Source organism: Apus apus, chromosome 4 (genome assembly GCF_020740795.1).
Source record: "Apus apus isolate bApuApu2 chromosome 4, bApuApu2.pri.cur, whole genome shotgun sequence".
Lineage (NCBI taxonomy): Eukaryota > Metazoa > Chordata > Aves > Apodiformes > Apodidae > Apus > Apus apus.
The window spans coordinates 88294099-88319564 of record NC_067285.1 but is presented as its reverse complement, the minus strand read 5'-3'; the positions used below and the strand labels follow the sequence as shown (position 1 = coordinate 88319564).

Here is a 25466-nt window from a genome sequence, read left to right as displayed (position 1 = left end):
GAGGTCCAGGGAGCATGAATGGTGTCACCCAGGTACACAACCATGCTGTGGGAATACTAAAAGGGACTTATTTAAAATAACCATGCCCACTCTTTTTAGCCCTTCTGCTCTGCTGTTTCATGCTTGCTTGCTTTTTTTCTTTTTTTTTTCTTTTTTTTTTCTTTTTTTTTTCTTTTCTTTTTAAACTTACAGATATTGCAGGGTTTTCTTTTTTTGCTCTCACCACTTCCTTCCTTCCCAGGACTCTCCAAACACTAGAGGGAGGACTTGCTTTCTCTCTGCATTTCACACCAAAGTTTGGTCTAGTTCAGCTTCTATTCATCCCATCGTCCTGGACTTATGCAAAATTGTCCATAAGGTCCTGAGTGAATTTAACAGCTGCATTTATGCCAGGGAAGTCCCAGTCTGAGGGAAGACCAAGCTGTGCACAGCTGGCCATAAAAACAAACAAACAAACAAACAAAAACAAAACAAAAACCACCTCATACAGGTATGTGACTTAATCTAAAAGAGATAAAATTCAGCTTATCTTTCCTGCACATCACCTTTCATTCTGACAGATGCCAGGCTGCACCCCATGTTATCAACGACTGCTCCAATGACCCATTTTGATATTTTAATCTTGTTTTCTAGCTTTTATGAATTAGGCCTTTTTATTGCTCATACATATCACCAAGTCTGAAATATCCCTGCTAGACTTTTTACTCAGTGTCAGGTGGGTTTAAGCCTACTGAAATGTTTGAGAAATATTTTCCCACTGGTCTGGGTTTTTCCAATTAAATGAGTAGCACCACACAGCATCACCTTGGGAGGACAGTACAACCTACATAAAAATTCTAGGACAAACAGCAATTTATACCCACCAACCCCACCATAAGACCACTTTTCCAAACTCAAGCATACCATTTTCTAATTGTAATTTATCAGAATTATTTTTAAAGATGAGGCCCCAAGGGAAAAACAAACAAACAAACAAAACAACAAACAAACCCAAAACTTTTAACTAGTGGTAGAGTTGACACCTCAGGCAGGAAAAAAATATCCTTCTGACTTCATACTTAGTATTTCTGCTTGCACACCCCAAAAAGGAAATAGAAGGTCTTATTAAGACATTCACACTTTTGTCTTCCTGGCAAATCAACAGGTACACAACACACGGTACATCTTCCTCAGCTGCAGTAACATGCAAGTTCTACTGATACCACAAGTTCAAAATTCAAAAGATTCTTTAGGTTATTAAAAAATGTCTTAATTTATCACAGTCTTAAAAGTGCACATAACACAGTGTGTCAAGGATATTTTTATGGGATTAACATACAACAATATCTAAGACAAGCATTAAGAGATTACTGTTACGTTTGAGATTTATTTCTTCCCATTTTTCTGAGATTTCTTTGTAGATAGCTTGAGATTTAATTCAGGTAATAGTGCATCTGCTTTGAAGGACTTGCTTACGTGTTGATCAGTGTTTCTGATACTCATTTTTATTATTCAATAAAAATTTGGAAGCCCAACAAGAAGCATTTTTATCCTATGTTTGTACAGTTTCTAACACAAAACAATCCACATCTGGGCACCTTCGATGTAGTGACACAAATGACAATAACTGAATGCCAAGATTTTTTTTGTGTAATCTGGAGTATCAATGCTCTTATCTTTCCCATGGGGCTCATGATTAACATCCCTTTAATATAGAGAAAGCCTGGGCAGGAGAGGGATGTAATTTGTCTTTGGGGTGTCTTTGTTCTGCTTAAATGAATACTCTGTAAAGCAAATGCTGTTGTAGGTATTATTAAATTTATTCCTGCCTTTTTTGACATTCAAGCTATTCCGTGGGACAACACAGTTTCAATGTCATTTAATCTCATCTGGCTTTTTTTGTTGTTTTTTTTTTGCAAAACCCAAAATAATAGATTTTGTAGGCACACAACTGCTTTTGTGTGATCTATCTCCCTATTAGCTCCCTTGATTTATGTCCCTAACCCTGACCTGGTTTCTACATAGGAAATTAAGAGGGGGCTGGGAGCCTCAGTGGGCAATGGAAGCTAATAAATGCAGTTGGATCTGGGCCTGCAGCTGCACACGCATCCTACAGCCCCAATATTTACATCCTAAAGCCCCAACAAGCACATCCCATTTTTAGTGTGGCCTCAATGACACTGCTGTCCCCTCACAGCCCTCAGGGTCCCCCCACACCTTCCCCATGCTCCTGCAGATGCTGAGCGGGCTGTTTGTAGCACTCATGGGGAGGTAAATCAGGGCTGCAGCACCCAGGTTGTGCCTGTCTCAAAACTGCAGCCTAGAGGGTCTGCCTGCAAGAGCCCGTGTGACACAAGACCTGCACCTGTGGTGCAAGACACCATTTGACTTTAGAAACTGAATCCAGTGCCTTCAGAGGCAGCCTCATCTCACCTCATGTCCCTGCCTGCCTGGGCAGGATTTTAATTTTGGTTCTTCTGGACCAAAGCATGCATTAGTCATCAGGTCATTTATTTTATTATGAATTTTCATCTTAATCCAGATAATACTACAATGCCAGAAAAAGATCAAATGGCAACAGAAGGGAACAGCAACTGAGGCAGAATTATTTCTTATTTGAATTTGGATAAAGGTATCTCACACAAGGCATTTAACTGCTTAAAGAAAAAAACCACTGCTTAGAATTGTTTTACAGGTGTAGGGGTACAACCACCTCAAGGATCGACCACCAGCAATCAATTTACCAAATTATTCTTCAATGATGCCCTGATTTAATCTCCTTTCATAGACCAGAAGCCTTTTTCTAATGTAATGGTTGGCAGAAGATCTTTGTCTCCTTTTTAAAAGGCAGATCACGCAGCCTTAAACACTTAGTTCTACTTATGAATTATTGGAACACTGCGACCTGAGATGTGGTGCACTTAACCTGTTGATTAATGGTCTTCAGGCATCTTAAAAATAAACATGGGGAGAACACTACATATAACAGGAGGGTTTTAATATAACAGTTTCTGCCCTTGACTGCTAACCCTGAGCTCCAGTGAAAGGATCTGTCCCCAGCCGTTCAGGGAGGCTGAACAGCCAGCAGAGACACAAAGGAGTCAGCACAGCCAAGTCATGAGCCTTGTGCTGTTTCCCTTTCACACCACTCCAGTGTAATGAAATCTCAGAGCCTGTGATTTGCAGACCACTGCTCCCAAGGGAGACATAAATACAGAGTAGAGCTGGACTGAAAGAGGCAAAATTTGGAAGAGGAATCGAAGGGAGAAGAGCAGAGGACATCCATGAACAGAGAAATCACAAAGGCAGCTGGGAAGAGGAGAGACAGACGCAGCAGAGGAGGGAGGGGGAGCAGGGTGCCTGGTGCCTTTGCACAAGGGGAGGGAAGTATGATTTGATGGGACCCTGTCTGTAGAGGAGACAACAGGGATGCAGTGGTGTCTCCTGCCAAGGAAGGAAGAGACATGGATCTAATTTTCCCCATCCTGAAATTCAAACCCTGGGTCTGGATGTGCCTGCTGGCTTTGGGATCAAAGATGTTTAATACTTTGGAGATTTAGCAAGCAGGATCGAGCTGCAGTGCCGTGCTAAGGACAGGACAGAGGGAGTTTAAGAAAAGCAAGCTTGGGACAAGGCGTGACAGGGCTGTGATAGAGCCAGGTCGAAGAGTAGCAGAGAAGGCTGGGAAGCAGGGGGGACAGGTCTGTCCTAGCCCTTCTGCACCACAGACAGCTGTGGGAGCAATGAACTAATAGCAAACCCACAGCTCCTGCATGTTCTCCACATACATGGTCCAACTGCACTCTGCCTTGGTGTGAAACACAATGAGTTTGGAGCAGGAGCAACACAGATTGATCAGCACATCCTCACCAAGGCAGCTTCTGTCCATGTCTGGCTGGGAGGGTCACTTAGGAACAACTTACAGGCATAGATCTCAACACTTCATCTTATTTTAAACATGTAAATTTTTTTGCCTGTTTAGTCAACCAGCTCACAAACTATGTAAAATAAAATAAAATAAAATAAAATAAAATAAAATAAAATAAAATAAAATAAAATAAAAATACATTAAAAAAGGGAGGGGAAAAAAAGACCAAAACCAAACAAAGCCATGACTACTAAGATCTTAGTCACTGGCTCAGTGAAGCTTGGCTATGGACAGGGGGTGGCAAGAGTGCAAAGTTCCCTCTGTGCAGCTGCTTGAGGGAGGAAGCAGGAGCCAGAGATCAGAGAATGCTGAAGCATTATTCCTAGTACAAAGACAACTGAACAAGCAAAATCACCAGTATCTCACACCTAGCACAGTTATGCTCCAATTCCTAATTCTCCTGGGCCACAACAATAACTGCTCTTGATATAACTTCTAAATAAGAATGGGCATATATATTTCACTGATTTACCTACAAGTTTACCCAAAACTTCATGTAAGAGATCACATGATACACCTTAAAGATTATTTTAATCAGAGACAACTACAGCAAAGACTTTTATTTTCCCCATGGAAAATTATTACTGTCCTATTAAGTCTCAAATTTCATTTTTATTGCTCCCCAGAACCTAGGCACACAGCAAGTAAAGCAGAAGCAAAACGATTGATGATATGTCCCATGAAAATCAGAAGCTACTTCTGCTAGGTCTCACCTGCACATCACTTTCCCAGCCAGTGCTTCATCCCAGCCTCTTCAGTAGCACCACTGCTTAAAGGTGCTGACCGAAAACTTTCCACCCTGCAGGACCATCCTCCAGAGGCCTCTCTTCCCCTGCAAACACCCGGCACAGCTCCACAGATCGGCCGGCAGGGACACGCAGAGAGGCGAGGCATGACTTACGGGAGATGGCACCACCCCCCGGAGCCGGGCACGGCACGCAAGGAGCCAGGGCGGGAGAAGAGAGAGCTGAAATGGATGCTGAGCTGAAATAGGAAGAGTGGGAAAGGAAGGGGTGCCTGCCCGTTGCTTTCTCATGCCACCTCGTTGTCTTGCTTTCGCGCAGTGCTCATGAACACAGCATGCATGCACCTGAATTGCAACATGGTTGGGATCTAGGTTTCCAAGTCCAAGACTATGATTTACCTGTGCCTGCCTTGTCCATAACCTGCTTGGTATTTGCAAACCAACCCTTCTTGCCTGAGACTGCAAGTCCCGCAGAGCAACAGGCGTAGCAGCGGCATCCAGCTGCAGCACAGCACACAACCCAGCAGTTTCCCTTGGGGGACCCGGAAGGGACCTCATTGCAGATATGCAATGATGGCAATTTTGTCACAATCCTGGGCTATGCCAGATGCTTTTAGTCTCTGGCAGACTGGAGAAGCAAGTGATTGAAACAACAGTTCCACATAACGTGCTGGAGCAGTCACTAGCTGCATGAACAGCAAGGTCACTTTGGTCATTTCTTACAGCACTGTCTAAAATCCATACAAGCCTATCCTCTATTTTTCACCTTGATTTCCAGTTAAATAAAGCAAAGGTGCAGAAATTCATGTTGTAAAAGATTAACAAAATTCCTAGTGGAAGGACTACTGCCACTGCAGACCAGTTTATAGCACAGGTGCTCTCCTATGGAAATAAAACCCCTCCTAAGAATAATGTAAGGCAATATTATTTCTAGAAGTTACAAATTACAACAAGCTCACATTTCAATGAGTCCTCTCCCTCCCTCTTCTTGCTCTTCCTGCCTCTTATCCTCTCACCCATTTTTCAACAGGACTAATAACTTGAGAATGATATATGATTAGTTTTATTTGTCAAGTCTTTTTATACTTGAATAGTCAATCTATTGCTTCCAATAATAGAAGAGTAAGCAGCGTGCTTTCTCCTGCTCCCCACAACAGAAAGCAGAGAAGGAATTAGCCATTTATTTAGATGCATGGTGGCGTGCACTACGTGTGAGCTGGCTGCCTTGCAGCCAGATGCTGCAAAACTACTTAGGATCACTCCAGACTCCAGCCTGTACTTTAACATGTCTGGAAGCCTGCAGCAAGTTAAAAAGACAAGAACCATGCTCAGCAGCAGATATGAAGTTTCTTCACCCTACACGTGGGATGTGGAAATGTGCCTGGGGTGACAGTATTCACTGGATGGACAATCAGTGAAACACGTGGGCTGCATTCTGCCTTGGCTTTTCCTGAAGTCAGTGGTACTGCTCTTGTTTAAACCATGAGTTAAGTCTGAATTTCAGCAAATACATTTTAAGAAAAGTCTCAAGAAATCTTGATTTGTTACGATGCATTCACAACATAAGAAATGCCACAGTTCTGTGTCCCTTAAAACAGTTTACAATGGCTGGGCAGGCTTTGAAACAGGATGCATCTGCTTCACGGTATCTAGGTTTACTGTACTCCTAAAACTGCCTGTATATCTTATACGTTACAACACAAAACTATCTTCCCATGACCAGCTCTGTTCCACCAAGGAGTTTGGAGAGTGGCACTGGGAGATAAAATAGGAGCCCTGCACCCTTCACACCTGCTCGATAAGCAGCTGCCTTGTGCTCCACACAACCAGCCCAGCCTGGGCTTGCCCACCATGAGATCCCTTCTTGGTCCTACCATGGGACACCCCATGGGCATTCCTTACAAACAAGGGAGGGTATAAGCGAATTACCTGCATGTTGAGAAGCCAAATACTAGCTACATGAAGGATGAGATACAATACAGCAGTGGTTAAGACTTCAAGGAGCACAATAAATGCACTGCAAGCACTTCTCAGCATACAGAGACTTGAAAATTAAGTCCATAGGACACTGTTGGCTCAGAAAGCCAACCAGACCCCATACTCCACTAGCCTAGCAGCACACAGAGCCCAGAAATATTGATGAACTAAAACAATCTGGATCCTGTTTGATTGTTCAGCTCTGATAACTCACCTTCCCTGTGTTCTGATCAAACTAATGACACGAAAACACAGGTAGAACAATATTAAACTCAGCCTCATCTTGGCAAAGTTGCCATACCCAAGATTTTGTCACTTAGTACTACTTGCACTTCCTGTGTCACCTGTGCCCCAAGTAAAAATTAAAGCTTGTTTTTCTCAAGACACCAGTAATTTCTACTCAAATCCTGGGACAGCCTAAAATTTTACCCAAATATTATTTTTTTGTGTGTGAAACTTGCTGTCCCAAGTTTTTTTGTGAAACTTGCTTAAGGCAAGCAGCTGGCCATGGCAGGTTCCATTGGCTCTTTCCTTGTATTTGGTGCATCCTCCTTGAGCTCTGACCCAAGATACTCCACAAGAGGAAAGCAGCAGGCTCAGGCTGGAAACCAAGGGGCAGTCCCTGGGGATGCTACTGAGGGTGCTGAGCCAGCTACTCCCACCCAGAACAGCTGATGTGAAGCAGTGGTTGCAAACCCTCAGAATGCTCTGGGTTAAAGAAGATGATCATGCCCCAGAGGCACAGCCAGTAGCTGTGCCAAGTGCACAGAGACTCTAAGGTCCACCCTGTGCTCAGAGGCTGCTCTCCTCTCGTGGGAGCTCCTGCCCTTGTCAGCTCAGCCTGGCATCCCAAACAGCATTTGGTTTATGACGGAACAGGGTGACACACAATTATTAAATGAAAAGTATGAAATAGGGGAAACGTAGAATGTAAAAAAACCCCCAGTTTTATGACTGACAACATAATAAACACTCTTTGATGTGATTTTTGGGTGATGGACAATGTATCTTGCCCTGATACGAATACCTGTGTGCCTGCGAGCTTATCTGCTTCCTCCACCTGCATCAACTGCTCTATAAAGGTATTGCCTCTCCTCACAAACTTCTGGGATCCCAGCAGCAGAAAGATGTGCCTCCCCGAGCCCCTAAAAGATCTTTTCCTCCTTCCTCACCCCTTCCTGCAGCCTTTGCAGTAGCCGGCAATTTGCCTGGAAGGGGAACAAGGCTGTCCACGCACGCCGGGTGACATGGCGACGCTGATTGCCTTTTTGACGCTGATGCCAAAGTAAATACCCCGATACCACAGTTGCTGTTCGGGAAACGGGAAGATGCAGGCGGCTGTGCCGAGGGCAGCACCGGGGAGCGGGGTGTCCAGCCATGAGCCCCCGCCTGCGCTTCCCCCCGCCGGGGTCGGGCGGCGCTGGGGGCCGGGCGCTGCTGCTGCCGTCGGGCCAGCAGCGAGACGCCGCCCACGCCGGGGGTGGCCCCGCGTGGGGCCGGAGACCGCAGCAGACAGCCGGGGAGCAGCGAGGGAGCGCGGCACATCGCCCAGCCGGGATGTGCCGGGCCAGGATGCGGGCTCCGCCGGCCGCCTGGGCGAGCCGCCGCCGCATCCCGCACTGACTCTGCCCCCCCGCCGCTCGCTACCTCCTCCGGGGCTCGTCAGGGAGCCGGCGGCTCCCGGGGACCGCGCAGCCCATGGCCGGCTCCACACAGCTCCCGGCGGCGGGAAGCGGCGGCCCCGACGGCGGGTCGCTGGCGGGAAGCAGCGAGGCTTTCGGGGACCGCTCCCTCAGCCAGGGCTTGAGCGTGCTGGTGGGGCTGGCGCTCTGCGTGACCATGCTGGGGCTGGGCTGCGCCGTGGAGCTGGGGCAGCTGGGCCAGCAGCTGCGGCGGCCCGTGGGGCTGCTGATGGCGCTGCTGGGGCAGTTCGTGGCCATGCCGCTGCTGGCCTTCCTCCTCGCCCTCATCTTCGCCCTGGACGAGGTGGCGGCCGTGGCTGTACTGATCTGCGGCTGCTGCCCTGGGGGCAACCTTTCCAACCTCATGTCGGTGCTCGTCGACGGGGATATGAACCTCAGGTAGGAGTCCCGCTCCCCATCGCTCCCAGACAGGCGGGGGGCGAGGGGTTGCTGCTGCGGCGCCCTGAGGCGCGGGGAGGAGTTGCTGGGCACCTACCGGCGGTGGGGCCAGGACTAGCGGACAGACACGAAGCAGCTGGAAACCCCCAGCGCTGCTCTCCTGCCTCTCCCGGGGCGGGAAAGGGGGGTATGATGGGGGGTGGGGCTGCTTGCCTTGAGAAGCAACGGGCTGGCCGCAGAGCCCCCTTTCTGCGGGGACTGCGCCTTCCCAGGGCTGCCCCGCGGCCGGTGATCCAGTGTGTCTTTGGTTCCCCCGACGCAGCATTATCATGACGGCCTCCTCCACGCTGCTGGCCCTCTTCCTGATGCCCCTCTGCCTCTGGATCTACAGCCGCCACTGGATCAACACGGCCGTGGTGCAGCTGCTGCCCCTGGGGGCAGTGAGCCTGACGCTGGGCAGCACCCTGCTGCCCATCGGCCTGGGGGTGCTCATCCGATACCGGCACCCCCGCGCCGCCGACCTCCTGGTTAAGGTAGGCACGGCCCCGGGGACGGGGGACGGCAGCTGCACTGCAGGGGGTGCCCAGGGGCGGGGGAGTCCGACGGCGGGTCTGTGGGGCAGCTGCAGAGACATCTGGGAAAGGGGATGAGATGTGCGGATGCAGTAACCTTCCTGGTCCCTCCAAACCGTTGGTAGCTTCAGATAAGTGTAATCCACTACTTAGGAGGAATGTAAGTACATACAGTCTTGACATAAAATGGTGGGACAGAGATAGAAAGTGAGAGGAACGGCAGGTTACCCCTCAGAGCACGGGAGGGAGGGCACCGTGGAGCTGCATGCCAGGAAGCAGCCTGGGCCTGGGAGCGGAGGCAGTGCCCGGCATCCTGCTCTCTCCCCACTCCTGCTACACCCAGGGCTAACAAAACCAACAGGCAGGCACAGCGACACTTCCTTAAAACTTGTGAATAGGCTTAATTACAAAAAGAAAAACGAGGCACAAGCCCTGGCTCTCTAGTTCCCCAGCAAGGCACCTCAAAGCAAAATGATGGAGGACTATCTCAGCCCCTTCCTTTCCTAGGATATAATCAAACACCACCAAAGTCCTCAGCCAGGGACAAGCCTGGGAAGAGCAGTGTGACCACAGTTTGCTATTTAGACTTTATCAAGCCTGTATCTGCTGTGATTATCCTTTAAAACTATTAACCCCCATATTATCAATGTCTGTATCTATTGCCAGACTTCCCTGTGGTCCCTCTTGGTGACTCTGGTGATCCTGTTCATCCTAACTGGGACCATGCTGGGCCCAGATCTACTGGCACATATTCCTGCATCTGTCTACGTCATTGCAGTGCTGATGCCTCTAGCAGGGTACGCCTTGGGATATGGCTTAGCCACCATCTTTAAGATGCCCCTACACTGCAGGAGAACAGTGTCTTTGGAAACAGGGTGCCAAAACGTCCAGCTCTGCACTGCCATCCTAAAACTCACCTTCCCCCCGGAGCTCATAGGGAGCATGTACATGTTTCCCTTGCTTTACGCGCTTTTTCAGTCGGCAGAAGCGGGACTCTTTGTGCTGGCGTACAAGATGTATGGGCGAGACAGCTACAAACAAGATACCCTTGGTGAAGAGGAAGACACTGATATTTCCTACAAGAAACTGAAGGAAGAGGAGGTGGCCGATACTTCGTATGGCACAGTGACCACACTGGAGCACAACTCCATTCAGATGGAGCCGACACAGACGGCGCTTTAGGCGAGACCAGGAGGTGACGCTGGGGACGGGTGATGTGTGTTGTACTTGCCAGCCGGCTGGGGCCACGCCTGCTGCTGCGCCAGCAGAGCTGCCCAGCCTCCATCATTTCTCCAGCTACTTCCATTGTTCAAAGTGATGTGCATTGATTACCATGACAGTTGTATTTCCTCAAAAATACGGAAAAAAATAATAAAAAAAACAAAGGAACAAGTATCACTGCGACGCAAACCAGTAACCGTCCATCCTCATGCAAGGAGGCTGCTGCCCGCCCGAGCGCAGCAGGAACAGGTTCCAGGAGGGAGAACAGCGCTTTGCAGAGGCCAAGCCCCGGGGGTGCAGCGCCAGTGCGGACCGACGGGCAAGCCACCGCGCGCGTTACCTCCGTGCCTCCCAGCCGCTATGAAACATTGTGCTTGTTGTTTTCACCACAAATACATGGCAAAGCTGAACCAAACCCGTGTTTCCCGCTGATTAATCCGCGCGGGCAATTAAGGGCCGCGCTGTCTGGTTCATCAGTGGGGATGTACCAGCTGGGGGAGTGGGAGACGCCCTGCCCGAGGCCCAGACCCAGGCTGGGCTGGGCTGGGCAGGGGTCGCCACGGCCGGCGCCGTTCGGGGGCGGGGGAAGCCCAGCCCCGGTCCCGCCCCACCGGGGGGCTATTTAACGCCGCCCCCCGGCGGTGACCCCGGGTCCAGCGCCATGGCGGAGGAGGCGATGGAGAGCTACCTGTATGCCGCCTACCACCCCTACTCCTACCGCTACCCACCTCCCAAGGGCAAGGGGGGGGCGTCGGGCGGCTGGCGGCCGCGGGGCAGCGGCTACTTCTCGGGGTACGGGGAGGCGGCAGCGGCCGCCGAGTACTTTGACAACTACCAGCGGGCGCAGCTGAAGGCCATCCTCTCCCAAGTCAACCCCAACCTGACCCCGCGGCTCCGCAAGGCCAACACCAAGGAGGTCGGCGTCCAGGTGAACCCGCGGCAGGACGCCTCGGTGCAGTGCTCCCTGGGGCCCCGCACGCTGCTGCGCCGCCGCCCCCCCGGCCCCCCCACCGCGCCGCGGCCCCGGGAGGCGCCGGAGCAGGAGCAGGGCAGCCCCGCCACCACCAGCACCCGCGCCGTGCGCTTCCCCCGCACCATCGCCGTCTACTCGCCCATGGCGTCCCGCAGACTCACCGCTCTCCTGGAGGAGCCGGGACCGGAGGCGGGACCGGAGCCGGAGCGGCGGCCGCAGCAGCAGGAGGAGAAGGCGGCGGTGGCCGTCGAGGAGGAGTCGGCCGCGCTGCGGGAGCAGCGGGAGTCGGAGGCGGCCGCCGTGCGGACGAGCTGGGAGAAGCCCTCCGAGGACGGCACTGAGTCCGTGGGGCAGCTCCCGGCCGCCACCCCGGAGCCGCCGCCGGCGGGGCCGCAGGAGAGCCAGGAGGAGGCAGCGGTGCCGGCAGCGCGGGCAGAGTCGCCGGCCACCCCCCAGAAGCGGGAGCCGGCGGCGGGCAAGACCCGCCTGCGCTTCCAGGTGAGGGGCGGCGGGGGGAGGGGAAGGAAGTGGGACCTGGGAGGCGCCCGGCCCGTCGAGTAACGCTTGTCCCCGGCAGTTCCTGGAGCAGAAGTACGGCTACTACCACTGCAAGGACTGCAACATCCGCTGGGAGAGTGCCTACGTCTGGTGCGTCCAGGGCACCAACAAGGTAGGGTCGGCTGGGATCATGCCGCCCCCGCGCCCTTCCCGCCCCCGCTGACTCCGGCCTTTCCCACCCGCCCAGGTCTATTTCCGGCAATTCTGCCGAACCTGCCAGAAGTCCTACAACCCGTACCGCGTGGAGGACATCACCTGCCAGGTAAGGGACCCCCTGCCCCGCCTGATCCCGCGCCCTGTCCCGGGCCGAACCCGCCGACCGCCGCCTTCCCCCCCCAGAGCTGCAAGCAGACGAGGTGCACCTGCCCCGTGAAGATGCGCCACGTGGACCCCAAGAGGCCCCACCGCCAGGACCTCTGTGGGAGATGCAAAGGGAAACGCCTCTCCTGCGACAGCACGTTCAGTTTCAAATACATCATCTGAGTGGGATGGGTTGGGTTTTTTGTTTTGTTTTGTTTTTGTTTAGGGCTCTTCCAGAAACCTGCAAGTAGAGCAGACTTTTTTGTTGTTCTTGTTTGAAGGCACTCGGTGAGGTGTAGCTAGGGAAGCATGCAAATAAAAGTATTGCAAAGCACGCTCAAATGATCGGGTGGGTTTGTGCCCAGCTGAGAGGGTGCGTGTTGTAACTTTTGTAACTCTCTTAGGAAAAGAGCCCACAAATAATCCTTTGTAAATCAGTGATGGTCTTGGCAGCAACTGACTCAGGACTGTCTGGAATCTCAGGTGGCAAAAGATGTGTTACTGCTCCTTCTCTTGAACTCACCAAACACTTGAAGTTAACATTTACAATAAGTAGCAGAATGTAATTAATGAACAAAACACCTGCCAGCATTCACTTTGTGCACTTCTGTTCCATGTAGAAAGTTTCCTGCACCTGTTCTTAATCACTAGAAAATGATTGAGAAATGCTGTGTGACCAGGTCACTTCTGTTGCAGCTGGTCTTCATTTAGCTCAGCTAGTGTTCTTGTCCTGTAGACTGAAGCCAAAGAGCTTGTGGTTAATGCATCTTCAGGGACAGTTCTCAGAAACTGCTATGTGAAGGGAATCACTGATGTTATGGTCTTAGTAAATGAGTTACCCATCTTTACTTCCACAAGGTTATACTGAGAAGTGACACTTGAAAGGTTCAATGTATGATACTCCATTTGCCTGCCTTCTTATACCTGCAGGTGATGCAGTATGGTTTAGCTGCCTGCCACTGGGGAAGGATCAGACTCCTGCACCCTTCTGGGACTGGGCTTGCAACTAGGAATTGTACTTCTAGTGTTGGGTAGTTGTGGCAGAACCAGCATAGTTACTCCCAGATGACATTCTCCAAGGGCTGTTGGTGCTGCCAGTGGTAATGGACTCTCTGGGGACACCACATGCCAGCAAAGCATTACTAGTTGGCTCTGGGACTACAAGCATCACTATCTGAGCAGATTCACAGGCTAGTAAAATGTACACCTTACTAGTCTACCCTGTAGCCAAGGATTTGTGGAAGTGTAGAGGATAACATACTCTTCTGAGAATATAAATAAAAATTTTGAACTTGAGCATAAAAATGCACAAGGCCTTTTGCAGAACTCCTGAGGTAACTTCTGTTTGGAAAGACTAATTTATCTTGACTATAATAACTTACCTATACCTGTACCCAGCTTACCTGAGACCACTCTACTGAAGACTAAAGGGGGAACCAGTCTGTGTCCATGCTATGTAACAGCTTTAGTGCCAGGTGGTTTTGTATCTCTAAACGGAAGCTAGTGTATTGTGGGGTAGGCAAACATCAGCAAATCATCATAATCTGTTCTGGCAAATGTCCATTCAGAGGGGCAGTGAGTGTTAATTCTGTAGGCATAACTCATCTTTCTGTAGCTTTCTGCTTTAATGTGCCCCTTGAACTTGCTGCAGTAACTAAGGCTTCATGCCTCAGCTGGTTTATTGCCAAGTAATTTTATTCTTGCTCCATTCATTATCATAGCAGCATGAGGCATTCTGGGAACAAGTAGCCCTACCACCCCCAGAATGGGGTACTGGTTTACCTCACGCTTCCAAGCAAAGCATTTTTTTCCCCTGTATTGTAGTAAAAAGATACATACCTTGCTTTACCAACTGAAAGACTTTATGCAAGTTCCATCCTTGCCCTGTTCAACTTGAAAAGCACAACTGCAGCTGGCAGTTTTCTGTTGTAGATGAGTGTGCCTGACACCTGTAGTTACAGTAATGAGCAGAGGCAAGTCTCTGACTTAAGGGAGAACAGCTGGGATGTGTAGTCTGCCTCAGCTTGCAGTTGAAACTGTGATCTGGATGCCTGTCTTTTAATTTATGAGTGTATTTCCCTATAATGACGTCCTTCAGTTATGTTTCCCTTCCCCATTTTACAGGATGTAGTGTGTTCCCAATGGATGCAGTGTGGGAGACTATCTGTGATGAGTCTGCACCTTGGTGATGAGTTTGAGAAATTAAGCTCTCTGCATGTCAGTATGAAGTCATATGGCAACTCATGGCAATAAAAGCAGTCAAATGTTTCCTATTTATACAGCTGTCCTCACAAGCATTGCTTTGAGGAGTACTTGTTTTGAACATGGTGACTCTTACACAGTTATTATCAGTAGAAGCCTGAAGTGAAATTTATTACAAGAGTGGTCATTGCCACTAACTACAGTAAAAGCAGCAGCTGCTTCTGTTTGATAAGATGTAGAACCAAGCCTAGCTGATCTGAACTGGATGGTGTGCTTCAACAGCAGCTGGTCCAACCAAGCAGCTGATGAAGGCTCCAAGTGCCAGGACGTGGCAATAAGCTGGCCCTGCTCTCATCAACTACTGTTAGGCTTTGGGGCTTGGAGGAGTGGAGTGCAGTGGGTAGCAATATTAAACAAGTTTTTCTTCATCCTGCAGTGTTCCTCACTTATGCAGTAGCTCTACACATAAAATATATTCAGTGCTTTTAATGCTTGATGCCAAAGTACAGTTCTGTATCCTTTTCCACTTTATTGCTGTCATGTCCTTGACTGCATACACTGCATGTGATGGGCACTGGTTCCTAGACTCAGCAGAAAAGGAAAGCTACTCATGACCTATGTGATTATGCAAAGTGGAAAGGGACAGTCTTAATGCTGCCAGTTCTTCAAAGATACTTTGAACTTGCCCTCCTGCCCTGTACAGCTTCTTCCACGTTATTTCAGGCACTGCTGTATTCGCTGCATCTCACAGAAAATTTCTGATGTTTCACTTGTCTCTAGACAGCTTTACTGCAGCTTCAGATTTGGCACTGACCTGGCACCAGGTAACATGGAGTGACAGCTTATGCAGTAGTTAAGAATGAGTAATTTTGGAAAAGCTTCACAAAGTTAAAGCAATCTCAAAGTCCGCTTGTATGATTCTGCTCCCATAGGCCATGCTGCGCTAGTCAGTCACTATAAACGGAGCAAGATGTATAATGTAAGGAATCATTTGTATAAATTCATGTTTGAGTTGTATGAGAAAACCTTTAACAGATTCAGAAGATGCCTAGGAAAATGCTGTTGCATTGACAGGAAAAAACATGATTACAGGGCACCCAGGCCTCTATTGTCAGTGTTTAGTCTGTTCAGCTAAAGTATTTAAACTCTAGCTTGTAAAAATGCACAAAATGACAGATACAATGTATTTTATTCTTACAAAAAAGCTGGTAAAAGATGATGTAAATAAAAGTGTAATGCACCCCTAAATAAAACTACTTATCCCCAGTAAATACTTATTAAATAATTAAGAACACCATCTACAGTACCACAAAACCATCAAAATAATTCAGCTTTATCAGGGACAGGGGAAAAAAAATACAGTGATTATGGATGTGCCCTGACCAGTTACAGAGCGTGTTAGGATAACATAACTACTGTCAGCAGTCCAACAGTGTGCACAGTGCCTTCAATTAATGCATTTCAGAATAATTGCATTTCTAGTGGGGTCCAATTCCCCCAGAAAGGCAGAGCTAAGAATTTCAATTCTACATTCTAAACTCTGGAATTAGAGCCCATTAAAAAAATCACAGTGGGTAAGAGATGTATATAAAAATACTGGGTGTTCTTTTCAAATCACAGGAATCATGGGACTACATTCTTTCTGGTTTTGTTTGTTTGTTTGGGTTTTTTTGTGGTTTTGGTTTTTTTTTTTCCCTTTTTTTTTTTTTTTTTACAAAATGCTATTGGTTTCAACAGAATCCAGGTTTTTTTATGCTATAGACTTCGACACCGAACTCTAAGTATATTGCCTGTTTGTGTGTTTTGGTAGTCAGTCTTTTTTTTTAATTTATTCTATATAGTCCCAAGTCCTTAGGCTTAAGTTGAGTCATGAAACCCCTCAGACTGCAAGCAATGTATGTGACTACTGATAGGGAGAAACCTCCCCTCCCCCTCATAGCTTTATACACCTACTGTCTTAACAGTGCATTGCACATATTTACAAGAAAAATACTGGTTTTGCACTATACAGTTTCTAGAATATATACAGAATAAAATAACTTAACTTCTAATGAGAATTGCTGATGGGCAGCATATATCTTTAATATACATTTTAAAGTCTCTGCAGGCAGCTATTTTTTGGTTAGTTGTTATCAATATTTGTAACATAAGCACTGATCAGAGAACTGAGCAGCATTCCAATAAAGTTAACAGATATATTATTTCTTTTAGAAACACTGGGAAATCCCAGTTTAAAATATTATTAAATGTCCTAACATTTACACACTATGAGGATTAGATCTAATAAAATAAAATTTCTTCAAAAATAATCTTGCAGCTCTTTTAAGCATGCTTTGAGGCCTTATTTAACAATCATCCATACCTTCAAAAAACTGTCACAAAGCCATACATTCTAACTCGCACACATCACTTCCTTGGTGCAGACAACAGAAGCAAATAGAACATCGAGAAGTCAATGGTTTTTGCAGTTGTAAGTCATTCTACTCGTGTTTGACCACACATTCTTCAGGACATTGCAAAGTGTCTCATTAGTTGAAGATTATATCTACTACTGTTGGAAGGCCAGGAAGCCTTGCAGGTCTTCAGCCAAAATAAACCAGCCTTGATTTTAGCCTCATCCCACCTGCGAAACTGATTCAACCTTGAGAGGCTGTTACTGCAAACACCATTTATAGTTCTGTTACAACAAAAAATAATGCATATGTATGCATTACATTGAAGCCCTTTTCCTTTCATGTAGTTCTTATACAGAAATGTAATAAAAAATAGTACTGGCACACAGTTACTGTGTAGAAAGAGCAGTCAAGGAAGATGTTCACTTTGATTTTCAGATATTTACTTTTGTTGAAACAATTTCTTGCTGTGATGAAAGTGTTGGTTGTAAGGATTGCTGGAGGTTTGTTGTTTTTTTTTTCTTCCTAGGAAAGGTACTCAATAATAGTCTGAAGCATCTTCATCATCAGTTCTTTTCTAGAAGACAGCTGTTCAGAATCCAGTGCTCACAAGATTTATTCCTGGTTTGATTTTCCCTACAAGCTGATAGGATTGCACCATGCGTAGAGACTCTCGAATTTCCAGATTAAGTTCCATCAGCTTTGAGCTGGCCTCAGACATATCTTGGTTGGAGCCTACTACTGCAAAGCTACCAGTTTGACCAAGTGTCTGGTGACGGAAATATATGTGCAGCAATGTTTGGACTGGGTCATCTTCAGAACTGCCAAAGATGTCATGGGGCCAAATAGATCTGTAAACAGACGAATTTAAACATTTTTTAAAAATACATAAAATGTGTAAATATTCTAGTTCTTAAAACAGGCATTTGAACAGAAGACAGGAAAACAACAGAGAAGTATTTTTTACATAGTGATAGCTAACAGTATCATTTTCTCAGAGATAAATTCTAAAAAAAGGAGTACTATTAGAATTGCTTTTTTTAAAAAACTGCAAAATGCTTAGGAACAAGCTGCAGTGAAGCAACAGTGCTTGTCCTTTTCAATAAGGACATCTAGCAAAGGCTGAAAAAAACTGGAGTTCTGCCTACCCCTATCTTTAAATTAAAAAGGCCCATTAGCAAACTCAGGTCTGAAAGCAATCCTTAAGCACTTACCTGAAAGCCTTGACCTGTGCTACAGCTGATGCAAACTCCTTGTTTCTCAGGGTTTCAATGAGAGTGTGAATAGCTGTTTCTGTGCTGGCTTGGGAAGTCTCTGCAATTTCAATTTCTTCGATACCACTGTCAGATGCAGCCTCAGCCTCTTTCAGACAGCTCTCCAAAACAGCAAGTTCTTCAGACATGTTTATGACCTAAAGCAAATTTAAGAGTGAGCTTTCCTAGTCTAAATGTATTTTCAGCCAAATCAACTTTCCACAGACGAGACTTACATTTTTCCTTCTCTTTGCAATCATAAATGAGAGGCAGAAAAAGGACATACAAATGTTTGCTACAGTTGCTTAACTATACAGCCCAAGAGTTCATGTTGGGTATATGGGTTTTCCCCTGACAAAGTTTCCATCTTTTAATTCTTTCAAAAATTTGTTTTAAATTGACAAAAAAACTTTGGAAAAGTACAGCAGCAACTGTGTTATTAAAAAGACAACTTAAACATGGAGAAAAAACCTGGAAGACTGGTAACCCAGCAGAGTAACTGTAGTGCAGCCAGTGTTTACAATGCTATCTTTGGGTTTGGGTCCAATGTATGAGTAAAAGACAAGACCATCACTCAGAATATGATTCTACATCTGACTAACTTAGGCCAGCAGTGAGACTGGTATAATGCTAATCTTCTACAACATTCTCCAGACAGAAGTGAACTCACTTATTTGCAGCCTCTACAAAAATCTGAAAATCTAAGTGAGGAACACACATAATTTTTTCCTAAGCTACTTGAAAACCGAAGACTTCCACCCTGGTTTTTCCTTTTGCTTCTGTATCAAAAAAAAACACGCTTAGTTTTTTTCCTGCTACCTCTATTCATTGCATTACAGAGCCAGGGAGAACTTTCAGAAGACATTATCAATAGCCTAATGCATTCAGATTAACTCGGATAACATCACATAGGTACCACAAGCGCACAGCTGAAGAACACATTTTACTTCTGCAGTTAGTGCAACTAAAACTCGGGCACAAGATGTCTATTACTAACTGTATTTGAGGTGGGGACTCAGGTAGGTTGTGGAGTAATTGTACAGTGGCTGAAGTGACACAGTCATATAGATCAGCTGGAACCAGTGATGGCGTTCGCCATATGGGGTGATGGGGAAAGGGGCTTCATCACAGAACTGTGTTGATTGGAGTTGATGTGCCTTGATTGTAGCTTGATGAGAATACACCAGGAGCACTACAGAAATTTAATGTCCTTATCATTGGACTCCCTGCATTCTTGTCTATTTAAGAGCTTTCAAGCAGGACAAAAATCAACACAGATAATTGAACATCTCAGAAAATTCTTGAGAGCTCTATGTAAATCTTTTTCTTAATTGGCTATAAAACAGCTGGTACCCTCCTTCAGTTTCTAAAAAGATGTCCCACTGATGAAAATGTTATAATCTATTTTCTTACATACTTTAAATGGTTTGGTTTTAAAATGTCAACAGTTAGTAGCTAAATGGCATGGCTTTCATTACCTCTGCTTCTTTTTTGATTGTTTTTACTTGGCTGATAAGTTTGCAATAGGCTTGGAACAGAAGCAACAACTGGAAATGCAACTTGTATAGCCTCCGGCACAGCTCCAGCTCCTACAAATGTAAACAACACTGTTATATTCAGGAAGTGCACAATATCTACTATCCAATACAGGAGACAATAAATTACAACTTCTTCAGTACAGAATGCGCAAAATTAAAAGCAGTTAATTGATTACTGAAGAAAATGCCCAAAAAAAGATTTAGAAGCTAACACAGCAGGAAGCTGATGAAAAGCAGATGAAAGCTTAATTCACTTCTAGATTCACAAGTAGCCTCTCTCACACAGGTTTAAAGTTTACTTTTTTGTAAGTTTTTATAAGAAGGGGTTGTGGGATGTAAAGTGATTCTTTGGAAATGTCATGTTCCAAGACAGAGATTCATAGCTCACTTGCTTTTATTGTTGATATTTTACTGTTTTAAATTCAAGATCTTATATTCAAAAGAAGCAGTTGTCATCTGTAAGTATGGAATCTTTCATAACCATTAACATAAACATGTAAGCACAGTATATAACCTGGCCCTTAGCTTACAACTGGCTGATAGAGTGAGAGAAGAGTAATTCCACTCTTGGAGCCAAGAATAATATTTCCTTTATGAAAGGTAGTTCTGATTCTGTATTAGAAAATACCACAGAACATATTCTTAAGGAAATGAAACAGCAGCATTAACTTATGCAGTCTTGCTTCCATTTTTATGCATCTAAAACACTAGTGAAAGTGCAGATGGTGTTAATACTGTTTTACATAACAGACATAAAAGCTAGTGCTGATGGAATAATCTTCTGTAACATTCTACTAACTACAGGATCCAATTATCTACAAGGGACTAATAATTCAATGGGTTAGATGATGCAAAATTGAAGCACACAGCATTTTTGTAATAGTCTATGACATTAAAACACTATGTCACAAATGGACGAGACCAGTTTGGTGGCTGGCATGGTTAAGTATTTGATAAATCAAGAACTGTCACTTACTGCTAGAATTTCCATTTGCTAAGCAAGAAGATGAGCAGGTCACAAAAATACAAAGAAAGAAAAAAAGAGAAAGAATTAGTGTAGGAAATAATTTTAATTAGGGTAAAAGATGTACCAAGTAAAATGAAGGAAGAAATACAAGTAACATGCTCCAAATACACCCCGAATGGAAAAAATTAACAGACTGAATTTAAAGGGAAATTACTTACTGCTATAACTTATGATAGCATTGACTTTGTTGTCCCACAACATGAGTTATGTACTTCACTTGCAACTCTGTCTGGTTTTTGTACTACGTGTAGTCTTAAAGGTATGCAAATTTAAGGAAATCAAAACCAAGGACACTAAGTATATCTTGGACACATCTGTACAATGCTTCTTTCGTGTTCTGTACCACTATAGTCTAAGCAAAAATAATGCCTTTTAAAAGTTGAGATGTAATCTTAACTTGGATTCTGAATCAGTCTAGAAAATCCTTGGTTTTGCTAAACTCAATTCTCAACACCTCATTGTGAGATTTCTGTAATTGTACTTGGATTTTACAAGCTACTTCAGAAAAACATTTGGGAAAGGGGCAGGGAGCAAAACAATCAGAAAATTTATTTGTCAGACTAGGGACACGGAACTTCCCTTCTGTGCTTTGTACAGCACTAAGTGTATTGGTAGCATTTAAGCAAGTACAATGGTCATGGCAAGCACCTGAAGATGCAATGGATGTCTTGATTCCAGCAGGCAGAAGCAGCTGAGCTTTACTAAGCACATAGTCATACACAATTTAAGTTACACCATGTGCTTAGCAGGCTGTAAACATTGCATACTTGTGTTCTGCACTCTGTGCTATCAGACATATAGCACAATTACTATATAAGTAAGCATTTCTGCAAAGAGAGATCTTCAACTGCCAAAGACCACAGGAATTCTATGGCTCATTTTAATGAAGCACAGAGAATCAAGCTTTGAGGCATGGCAGGGTTGGTTATTTAATGTTTTTAGTGGTTAAGTTCCTGTGTTCTTTAAGGTAAGCCTCATTATTAATGTAAGCCATAAATAATCTCTGTTCCCCAAAATCACACCTTTATATCTATTCTAAAAATTCAGTAGAGTTTTTCCTTTAAAAATGGCTTTTTACTGCTTTAGTGTCTTTCACATACTTGCTCACTTGAGAAATAATCTGATTTTTCTACCTGTCAGTCCTCTACAAACAGTCTAGCTGGAGACCAGATGCATTCTTACAGGCTTGTGTCTTAGTACTAATAGCAAAAATCCAATAATTAGATTTACTTGCAAGTCTGCTGGCAATGCACAAGCCAGAACAGAATTCATCTCACTATTCTTTAGCTGTATTGACCACAGTGCTAAAAATTAGTAAGAAAATCTCATTTGTGTTAGTGAATGAAAAATATCTGTTGATTGAAGCAGCTGCTTTCCTAAGCAAGACAACACTTGCATATTTTTAACATTAAGTGGTTGACTGGATAGACTTATCAGCCTCACACTCCATTTTCAAGGACTTTTGAAATAAGATCATACACTTGGTAACTTCTCAGCCTCTTTTAAGTCACTATAAGCAAAGTCACTATATAACAAATTGTGTATATTTATGAAGCAGGATAACAGGACTTTGCTTTCTTATGGATGCTATACATGAAAGATTATTTTAACTGAACCTGCAGGTGGAAGGAGCACACAAAGAAAAAATTCCCATCATGCCTTGCAGGCTAGGATTGAAAACCACAAAACAGGTCCCCACAAATAATCCATCTGAATGGACACGTAAGTCCTTCCCAGAGGCTATCTTCACACTCTGCAGAGATGGGGAAGAACAGACAAAACTAAAACTGCCTTATTCAGAATCCTGCATTCTCTGCATACAAACTAAATGTGGCATGTGGCTTTCCCTCCATTTCTTAAGTTCCCCAAGCTATACAGTGGGAGCGGTAACTGTTATGTTCTAACAGTTAAATGTTAGAACAGTTTCTTGGTGTATGTAAACAATATTCTAAAAAAAAAAAAAAGAAAAAAAGCATTTATGAATTTCAATCGATATTACTATTATTAATATATAGAACATTTACTGTATGGTAATAGTAAATGCTGTTACCTATTTCTAAACATGTACCAGTCAGTATATGATGTTGGGAACACTAAATGTTGTATTCATAGGCAAAACAAAAATCCTTGCAAATGGTAGCAAATTATTTTGCTATACTAACTACGCTTAACCACATATTTTTTAAAAATGTGCAACTTTGATGCAGTATTAAAAATCAACAGTATTTTATCACGTGTTTCACTATACTAAAAATTCCAGTGCATTTTGTGATTGAGCTAGATAAAACCCAAACATATACATAAATAGAGCAAATGAAATCTGTATTATATAAAAGAAGAAACAGTCCATGCCCACAGCAGGTATTTCTGTTGCTGAACACATTTCCAGCAGCAGAAACATGACCAAGTGCATCAATGAATGTTCAATTTAATAAAAGGAATAAAATCTCTCCTTTTTCAGCTTGGATTTGGAATTTTTGTCAGAATATCATTGTGAAAAGCAAAGTTCATCTGCTACCTGCAATTCTACTTTCTTACATTGTTCACTGTTCTTATGACAGTACTCTAGATGGCGGATTCCTTGTATTCCTTGTTAAAATAGTAATTTTTGGATTTGCTTTTTTTATCTGCAGTGTCAATATGATGCAGCTATTGTTTAACAAAAAAAAAAAGCCCTAGTGTACTTGGGGAAAAGCTATCACTTACTAGAGCAATTAGTAATATTAAACACAGAGGACTGCCATGCAGATATGTACAAAATATTGAACTAATATTAATAGGTTACTTCACCTATTTCTGTTAGATGGTATTTTGACAGAAGTGCTTTATGAGATTTTTGCCATACTGCTGCTTTACTCCCTGTTCCTTTTCACCCAAATAATGGCTCCAGAAAGGTCATACATATATATATATATATATGTTTATAGTACCAATTGTATTAAATTCAGTAGAGGTTTTTGGCTAGACAGTTTATCTGAGCATATAAGCAGAATGCTAATGTTTTTTCTTCTAGAAACAGCTGCAGAAAAGCAGACTTGCTGGTACACAGATGGTATCTAGTCTGCTTATCTATTCAATGTTATTAAGTCTAGAACCCAAGACAGGTTTCCAACTTTTATGAAAAAGAGCCCTTTTTATTAGGTCACTTCTTTGTAAGAATCTGAGTTTCCAAAAGATAGCATGATAAATGAAATGAAAAGCTTTTAATACCTTTTTAATCTCTCTGCAAATATTGGAATTTTTGTGCAATTGATATAAAAACATTTTTTAATCTCATATAGAGAGACTCATGACTGTCATACACCTACCTGGGCATCTGTGTTAGTGCCATGAATACCATCATCAGTACCAAATGTTCTTTTGCAGTCTTTTAGCCACTGCAAAATAAATATAAAGAAGATTAAACATCTTCTCAAACAGAGCAAACTGAAGACTGTGCAAAAACGGCTTTTAATCAAGTCCTGCACATTCAGATTATGTAAGAAACTGTGATATGAAACCAATTGTTTACCAACCAATAGTTGTTCTTGTGTACTTCTGTTGTAAATTTCCTGTAGTCTTCATTACCCCAGATGGGGACAGTACACTTTAGAGTAACTACTAATCTGTGATCATGTTTTCTCTTTCCTTGCTGCACAGGGTGTACACCAACATGATTTCTCAGCATTTAAAATATAGCACTAATTAAATTAGAGAGCAGGAGTAAGCCTGTCATACTTCTTGGGACTGCTTTAGAAACAGAAGGAAATAGAGCTCTCAAGTGCAGGTTTACTGGATGGAAAAAAAAAACAAAACACCAAGATCCTTCAGTGGGAGTTTAGCATCCCCTCCAGTTCATACAAGCCAGGGAGATAAGTATTCTCACACTGAACAATGCAAACATGCAGATTCCACTCTTTCATAAAGACAGGGCTGTATTTAACCCCAATTCCTATAGCAGACAACAAGTTTATTTATTTTACTGGGTAATCTCTTCTACCTTTAACCAACCATGCAAATTTAAAAGTGTTAATATAAAGCATTTGCAAAATCAAATATGCTCCTATTGTACAATGCTATCCGATCATCTGATCGACACAGTGTCCAGCACATTTTTCTGTACAGTGCAAGGGCTGCCAGCATGAGGTAATTTGAGTATTACTGAAATGGGAATGCGTCATGTTGAGATAAAGTGCAGATTATCTTCTGAAATGAAGAAGAGGCTCTATACATCCAAGGAAGAATAATTTAGCATACTGTGTGCTTGGTATCTTGAGTCTCACAGGAAATCTTAGTGACCTTTTTCTAACCTTTGTCTGATGCAAGAAAAAGAAAAATGTTATTTCCCATCTGCTCAATTTAATAAAGGTTACTTAGTGAATTAACTAGGCCTTGTGTGCTTATCAAGAGGAGAAATGGAATTCTTTAAACATTGTGGTGTCAGTTTCAATTAGTGACATGGATACCAATGTACACAGCAAATCTCATTTTTCTTTTTATCTGACAGCATCCATCAGAACAGGTTTGCACTGGAACAAACAGCATCAGCAACTGGGAAGCTAGTATTTATTTTCACACACCGCCCTTAGATCTTTTTTAGATCTTGAAACCAGTCTGAATAAAGGGTGTGCCTACGATCTTACAATATACATACAACCTTATATTTTATATTCCATGTATCTGATTACATATCTTTGTCTCTAATATTTGAATTCAAAGCCATTTCAAGGAAATGGAACA

The 25466-nt window shown here is 44.3% G+C and overlaps 3 protein-coding genes across 7 annotated transcripts in view; 2 read left to right on the top strand and 1 right to left on the bottom strand.

Annotated features, from left to right (window-relative positions):
* The first annotated feature begins 8148 nt into the window (after positions 1 to 8148).
* On the top strand, positions 8149 to 10898 carry SLC10A4 (solute carrier family 10 member 4). Its single transcript, XM_051617945.1, has 3 exons — positions 8149 to 8710; positions 9033 to 9243; positions 9949 to 10898. The coding sequence occupies exons 1-3, from the start codon at positions 8328 to 8330 to the stop codon at positions 10462 to 10464; spliced, it is 1110 nt and encodes a 369-aa protein (XP_051473905.1). The 5' UTR covers positions 8149 to 8327; the 3' UTR covers positions 10465 to 10898.
* A 266-nt stretch (positions 10899 to 11164) lies between these two features.
* On the top strand, positions 11165 to 12676 carry ZAR1 (zygote arrest 1). The gene is made up of 4 exons (XM_051618460.1): positions 11165 to 11974; positions 12054 to 12146; positions 12222 to 12296; positions 12374 to 12676. Exons 1-4 carry the CDS (start codon positions 11165 to 11167, stop codon positions 12515 to 12517), a joined length of 1122 nt encoding a protein of 373 aa, XP_051474420.1. The 3' UTR covers positions 12518 to 12676.
* A 3032-nt stretch (positions 12677 to 15708) lies between these two features.
* Positions 15709 to 25466, bottom strand: part of FRYL (FRY like transcription coactivator) — a 162932-nt gene continuing 153174 nt past the window's right edge. For 4 of the 5 annotated variants that reach the window (XM_051617266.1, XM_051617268.1, XM_051617270.1 and 1 more), the window contains 5 exons: positions 24056 to 24124; positions 20697 to 20714; positions 19661 to 19771; positions 18144 to 18340; positions 15709 to 17780 (listed from right to left, as the gene is read on the bottom strand). In XM_051617266.1, the coding sequence (XP_051473226.1) occupies positions 17522 to 17780; positions 18144 to 18340; positions 19661 to 19771; positions 20697 to 20714; positions 24056 to 24124 (654 nt within the window). In that variant the 3' untranslated portion in view covers positions 15709 to 17521. The remainder of the gene's footprint in view (positions 17781 to 18143; positions 18341 to 19660; positions 19772 to 20696; positions 20715 to 24055; positions 24125 to 25466) is intronic. The other variant, XM_051617269.1, reaches the window with a different exon arrangement.